Raw genomic sequence first — 7698 nt, 5'->3', positions numbered from 1 at the left:
AAAGAGAAGCTTGATAAACATTCTGGTGACTCTGCACCTTCGATTAGAACAGTTTATAAGTGGTTTCAAAATTTTCGGAGTGGCCATATGGGCACAAGTGACGCTGAACGTTCTGGACGCCCTGTTGAGGTTACTACTCCAGAAATCATTGATAGAATCCATGATATGTTGATGGATGACAGAAGAGTGAAGGTGCGTGAGATTGCTAGTGCTGTGGGCATCTCGAATGAACGGGTACATAATATTTTGCATCAACATTTGGACATGACAAAGCTATCCGCAAGATGGGTGCCGCGATTGCTCACGCTTGACCAAAAACGATATCGTGTGAAGTGTTGCAAGGACGGTTTGCAGCTGTTCCAGAAGAATCCGTAGGACTTTAAGCGTCGTTTCGTCACTGTGGATGAAACATGGATACATCACTACACTCCTGAGACCAAAGAACAATCTAAACAATGGGTTACCAAAGGGGGAAATCTGCGCCAAAAAAGGCGAAGACCGTTCCTTCGGCCGGAAAGATTATGGCGACTGTCTTTTGGGATTCGCAAGGAATAATCCTCATCGACTATCTGGACAAGGGTAAAACTATTACAGGTGCATATTATTAATCGTTAATGGACCGTTTGAAAAACCGAGCTGCAAGAAAAACGCCCACGATTGGCCCCACAAACCATCACGACAACGCACCAGCTCACACCTCAGCAGTTGTGGTCGCAAAATTAATGGAAATAGGGTTCCCAACTCGTTTCACATCGCCCCTATTCTCCAGACTTGGCTCCCTCGGACTACTATTTTTGTTCCCCAATATGAAGATAATGGCTGGCGGGGAAAAAGGTTTTTATTCAAACGAGGAGGTGATTGCAGAAACGAATGGCTATTTTTTGAGACTTGGACAAATCCTATTATTCGGAAGGGATCAACAAACTAGAGCAGCGTTGGACGAAGTGTAATAAGCCTAAAAGGAGACTATGTTGAAAAATAAAAAAAAGGTTTACCCCCAAAAAATTAAGTAGTTTTTATTTTTGCACGGACTTTTCAAACGACCCTCGTACATGTATATGTCGTCAAACATTCTTAGGAAAGGTTGACTTTTAGGTTATTGAAGTCATTCTAAAGTTCAATATTTATTTATTTAATTTATCACAGAAAGTAGTAGTGTATTTCGTAAACCATAATATAAAAAAAACAGAGAAATAAATAATAAATAATTTACAAAGAGGAACAGATTAAACATAATAATAATAATAATAATAAAAACTTACGTGGAAACTTGTGATATAAAACGTAACTGCCTATCAGATTGTTTTGTTTATAAAATTACAAAAATTAATCTATAATGAGATCTGTATCATTTATTTTATTTTTTATTCCTTTATTTTATAAAGCAAAAATGAAGTAGTAGCATAAATTAATGTTTTAAAAATAATTTAAAAAGAAGAAGAATTGTAAAAAGTAAAAAAAGAATGTGCATTATATTAGAGAAATTGTTTTTATTATTTTATTCTTAGAATCCAAGATTCCAAAATTCTGGAACGGAGGTTAAATTTCTTTGGTGTTTTCTGAATTATCATTTCATTTATTTATATAATATTAATTGTTGGTAAAATGTTTTGTTAAATATAATTTAGAATATTATATTTTAAATTCTTAAAAACAGAATAAACAAATACTTTCAATTCTCTTTTTATAAAAAGGAGAAATAAACAAAGAGAAATTTAAAGAATTGAAAAAACAAAAAAATTAGAACATTGGCATGAATGGTACATTGCATTCTTTTATTTTCACGCTTTTCTAAAAATTTCTTTTTCAACACATTTGGCATTTTATAATTGCACAAAAATGCCAGAACTATCTGCCATTTGTTCCAGCTATCACAGCGTCTATAAATTTTTTTTTTCAAAAATTAAAATAAATTAAAAAAAAGAATAAACACTTTTTATAAACAAAATTTTGAAGATTTTTTATAAATAATAAGTGTATTTACAAGGTTGATATCATAATTAAGATTTTTTTAATTTCTTTTTTTTTGTTCAGCATTGATCAACAAATAACTGAGACAGTTTAGTTTTTTTTTTTCAAATTAATATTACAGAATGGAAATTATGTAGTAATTACCGACTAGATTAATTGGAATAGTGTGGAATTGGCTGAAAGAAAGAAAGACAAACTTTTACTTTACCATCATAAGAAAGCTGTATTTTTGGAAACTTAATAAAGACGCACCAAGCAGATCAAAGTGAAGGAATTAAGTGGGATACAGTGGAACACTCCTGGACTTGAATGGGCTTGTTGGTCCGTTTTTGAAAGTGGAAACTCCGCATCATAGATGTCAATTTATATTAGATTAGGGTAGGCTGGATATATTTTGAGGCTAGAGCAAGGCCAGATACCAAGGAGAGAGAGAGAGAGAGTTCTAAAACAAGGAATAGAAGATCTGGATGGCGCTAGATGGATCAGAGAAGAAAAGCGAGCGCTGGAAAGATCTCTCCTCCAAGAGGGATCCTTGTTTGGTTTAATGCTTCTAATATTTGCCGACACACTATGGGTGCGTTCCACTAAGCGACCACAACGACCACGCTCACGACCGTGATTTTGCCCGTCCCACTTGCTTGCGAGCGTTGCGATCGAAAACCCAAGTGGAACGGACTATGGGGCGTTTTAACCGTTCATGTAAACATTACATATGGCGGCCTCGAAAATAAGTTAGAAGCTTGAAGAGGTTATTTTTTAATTTTAACCCCGTTTATAAGCAGTTATAATAAACTTTATTAATTATTGGTAAAGTTGACTTATATTAAAAGAATATATATCATTCAATTTTTTATATTACATTTTAGTGGAGTATATATAAAATTTACGTTTAAATAAAATTAAAATGTCTTTTGTGGCAACAGTTGGATATTTATTAATAATGCTTTAGAAAGTTCTTTATCTAGTTCCGATTAGAGTGGAATGTAATTTTACAAAATCGCAATGATAAAAAGCGAAAACTTAGGCCACCTATTATTAGCTATCAGAGTAATTGATCTTTATTCAGATGAAGAATTTAAAAGTTATTTCAGGTAAATGATTTTGTGTTATTCAGTGATTTAGTGTGTAAAGGGATAAGTATTTATTTATTTATTTATTTATTTTTTGTAGACTTTCGAGAAACACATTCAATTATTTACATGAAATAATACTTTCATTTAAATGAGATAATTTTTTCGGTCGCCATATTTTGTTTTAAAAATTGCGCCATATTTCTGAACGCCCACTTCGACCCAGCTCTATAGATGGGGCGTTGTGGGCTTCGCGTGAGCGAAAATAGTGACGTCATTAGTGACGTTTTCGCCACGACCACAACGACCGCGGTCGCCAAGTGGAACGCCTGTAGGTATGTTTTGGTCGTTGTGGTCGCTTAGTGGAACGCACCCTATAAGATTAAGAAGAGGTTTTAAAAAAGGTAACCAAATGTTTGAGAAGAAAATAACCATCCTAGAAATATTTTGAGATGTCCTAGGTAAACAGTCTTGGGAAGGAATAGAGGTGTTCAACTAGAGGACATCCAAGGGCCGGGTATATTAGACCTCTATTCGTTGCAGAAAAAACATACATCAATAAAAGAAAAAAAAAAAATCCGAGATAAGTAAAAGTAAGGATTTTGTGTACAGGGATTCCATGTGCAGAATATATCGCATGGAAGTTTCCTTTAAAAAGTACACACACTTGAATAGAATCTATAGCGAAGGGTGTCAAATGATCTCATCGGGAAGCTGAAGTGGAAATTAATGGCAGAATGGGCATTGTGAGCTGATGATGCCTCAGGGCTCCAGAATATGTTGAGAGGGCAATGGGGAGATTGTTAGTTTCCAGGGAATGGTTAACCCTAACTGTCGGATCTCTAAATACTAGAGAACTTTTGGCATGGTTGTATCATTAGCATGGGTGTCTCAGAGTATAATACCAAAAGAAGTCAATCCTGAATGCTAGAATTACTGACGAATGATTAAAAAGATACTTCCCTTTACAAGAAGTCACTCTATCAACGACCGGCTGATGTATTGCATACAAATTCATCATTGATTTTGAAAACCCAATTCATCACAATTGAATTAGCTCTTTCATTTCACGGATTCAATCAGTAAAGATTTCCAATTTCCAACTTACAAAATATGAATTTAAAAAAAAACACAGGCAACAAAGTGGGAAAACTTGCCTTTCTATACAAAATTGTACCGCTTAAAACGTAAACAAAAACAGTTTAAAAAATAAACTAATATTCTAGCCTTTATTGATCGCCAAAATAATAAGTTAAACATGGAAGGTATTGATTACGATATACAATTGAAAACTGTTTTAAGTTGATTCCCCATTTTACATAAACTTCTTTTATGCATTTAAAGGCATTCTTTTGTTTTCAACTTCATGAATTTATACATATTTTATACATCTTTTTTTAAAAATTATTATATATTTATCTTATTTATAAATATATATAAATAGTAATCAGGCAGTGTACTAAATTTAATAATAATGTACAAAAATTATTTAAGTACAACTTCTCCAATAGACAAAAATAAAATTCTTAAAAAAAAAAAATATTAAAGAAAATAATATTAGTAAATTAAATTAATTTTTAATTTATTAATTAATTAAAAATTAATAAATTTTTTAAATTAATTTTATTGGAATTTTATTCATTTTTGGCTGCAATTTTGATTAATTTAAAAATTAGTTAATATAAAAGAACAGATTTAGGGAACGCTTGGTATCCAGTAAATGTCTGTTCAAAGAAACTTTCATTGATGCTCTACATTTTGACAGTCGGACAGCTTCTCACCGAAGCTCATGAAGGGCTTTAATGACCCTAAACGGAGCGGAATCATAAAAGCTTTTTTAGAAACACTTCCCTCCGGGTATTCACAAACAATTCTGTCTTCATAGGCCCTTCAAAGAGACATTATCATCCCAGCGAGTATCTCGGCCCAGCGGAAATTTGATACTCATACGTGATTCATAGGGTCGTCTACAGTAATATAGGTTTTGCGAACCCTCCAATAGATTCTAGCTTAACCCAATCCAAGGTCTCATGCGACCTATCCGAAGGCTGGACTGGGTCGAGATTGGCAGCATACAAGGCACCTGGACAAAAGCAGGCTTAGAAGGGCGATGTGAATTTTTTCACAAAGTTGCCGGTGCTGGAGATTGTACGCTCTCCTCGATGATTTAAGCACCATTGTTTTGCTACTCCCAATCTGTTGGCATCCCTCTATCTCTAGAGCTGAATAAGGTGTGGAATTTTGGGTTGGGGAAATTTTTATCTCTAACTACCAGATATATTCTTCCAGGAGAGGCATTGAGGGAGAAGTACCTGGTTCCAGTGAGTGGTTATCATCCATAACTGCCAGCTCCCAGCTCCCCTGGCATTTCTCTAAAAAACCTGGGTGATCACCAGAGCTTGAAGGGTGAATATCCATTCAACTTCTTAATTTGGATGCAATCTATAGAATCGCCTGGTGTGCGTGCCCTGTCACCAGGGAGAGTTCACCTAGTTACCAGCTCCAGAGAGACTTACTGCCGACTACCTTCCCTTCCCTTCGAGAATTTAGAGAAAATGGATGGTCACTCTTCGCTTTTGACTTGATGCCTGCGGGAGTCACAATTGTTTTGACGCAGAGAATCCCAGAAATGAAAAAAACTCAATTAACTCAAGCTTTTCTTTTTAGAATAGAAATTTTAAAGAGTTGATAAATATTTATACTAGATTTTGGAAATTTTCTAATGGAATAACTTATAAATTAAAAAACAAACAATTAAATTTAAATTAATTCAAAACATTTAAAGCCATTTACAAATTTTTTAACTTTTATCTTTTCAGATCATCTATTTAAACAAATCGGTTTCATTACAAAAATCAGTTCTTCAGAAGATGCTGTACTATTATTCTTTTTCTTCTGTTATCTTATGGAATGCTGAATATGGAATAAGTTCTTTTACTTGTCTGAAATTATCCTCAATTTTTTATAATAAGAAATCGCCATTTGAAAAGCAAAAATACGCGAAGAATGTAATTGAAATTAAAATACTGTTTAACTTTTGTTTGTTCACTGCCTTAGATATCTAAATAGTTTATTAAATAGATTTCACTTAGTGATTTCCTGCTTTTCCTTTCTCTTATGCAAACTATGTTCGTATTTTGTACAATAAATATTTTGAAAACTTTTTACTAAACCGGAAGATGACTGTCCAAATTAAGAAAACTAGACACTACTCTCACCGTGACTCACATGCAGTATTGGGTACATGTACTTATTACTGTTCGTAGTCAGAGTTCCCGCAGGGTTTACCAGGTCACCCATGTCGTTGGGATCACTAATGTCTATTTCAACCTCAGTCAGCCTAGCTCCGGAACCGGTTCTTGATAGACTCGTCAGTCTGGCACTTGAACCAGTCCTAGAAAGACTAATGTTCAATGATCTTTCAATATCTTCCAGCAGACTATCTCCGCCTAATGAAGATTCAGATCTAAGGCCGGACAACATCTCTTCTGGACTGCGATGGATTTCAGCATTAACAGTTACTGAATCCGAGGATATGGTGCCCGGTACATCATGTGTAGAATCTTCACCAGAATGAAAACTAGTGGAACTAACACTATCGTTGTTTAAATCTTCTGGGTTTCCAGTGACCAACGGCCGGCCGAGTATCTCGGCCAAACGTTGATCAGTTAACAGATGTAGACTACTTAATAGCGGCGAAGATTCATTTGAGGTTAAAGAATCATCAACTTTAGGCGGTGAATTTGGTTCAGTCAAAGTTTGACTTTCTAGTTTTTGATCTACTATATCACTGGTATCAGTTGGTAATGGTTCATTTTCTGTTAAACTTTTCTCATCTTCTTTCGTACGTTTTCTCCTAAAGATTCTCGATAGTAGGTTATTCTTTGGATTCGATTCTGAGCAATATTCTTCCGAAGGCAAAGAGATATCTGTTATATCGTTTAACGTTTCGTCGAATCGAACGCTAAGACTTTCTTTAATGTTTGCGTGGCCACTTTTCTTCGCTTTTCTTCTCAAACGGCCAGAATCCGGTGTCTTCGAATGGCCAAATATCATAGAACTTGCCCTGGAACTGATGCTAGAGACCTCAGAGAATGATTCAGGCGTGGCTAACGGCGCAAGGCCAAACCAATCATCGTGTATTTGATCTGAAGAGCCGTTTTCATCGGATCGTCTCTCTTGAGACGGCGGAGAAGGTACCAGGGAGACGAACTCCCAGGGTAGATGGTTGGAATCATTGACAGCACTGTTTGCCGTTGCAGCTCCATTCGAGTCGGCAATACTGTGCGATGTAAAGCTGGTCTCTAAGCAGAGCCTATGTGGTGCCGGCGGAGGCGTGGTGCTGGTACTGGAACCTGCCAACAGTTTGCAGTGTTCCATCTCCGAGGGAGCCGCTGAACTGTTGTTGTTGTTGTTGATCATTCTTTGGGGCTTAGCAGGACCCAAACTTGTTATAACCTAGACAAAACATGCGCAAAATTATTACTAAAATTGAATTTGCTAAGACAAAATTAATATCAAGATTTAACTATCTTAAATTAGCCCAGCACTCCGTAATCTGATCGTTCTTCTGTCACCCAAGTCAATAATCTTGAAGAGGCACTAAACTCTTCCACCGTCTTCTCGTTTCCTTCGAATATCCTGAACAGAATCTGCC

General features: G+C 35.5%; 1 protein-coding gene across 3 annotated transcripts in view; it reads right to left on the bottom strand.

The window, feature by feature from the left end:
- Window positions 1-1991: 1991 nt before the first annotated feature.
- Window positions 1992-7698, bottom strand: part of inaE (inactivation no afterpotential E) — a 125390-nt gene continuing 119683 nt past the window's right edge. For all 3 annotated transcript variants that reach the window (XM_074121333.1, XM_074121335.1, XM_074121336.1), the window contains one exon: window positions 1992-7499. In XM_074121333.1, the coding sequence (XP_073977434.1) occupies window positions 6243-7499 (1257 nt within the window). In that variant the 3' untranslated portion in view covers window positions 1992-6242. The remainder of the gene's footprint in view (window positions 7500-7698) is intronic.

Source organism: Rhodnius prolixus, unplaced genomic scaffold, assembly GCF_049639745.1.
Source record: "Rhodnius prolixus isolate KJV_2025 unplaced genomic scaffold, Rpr scaffold_8, whole genome shotgun sequence".
Classification (NCBI taxonomy): Eukaryota; Metazoa; Arthropoda; class Insecta; order Hemiptera; family Reduviidae; genus Rhodnius; species Rhodnius prolixus.
This window is presented reverse-complemented; position numbering and strand designations above follow the sequence as displayed.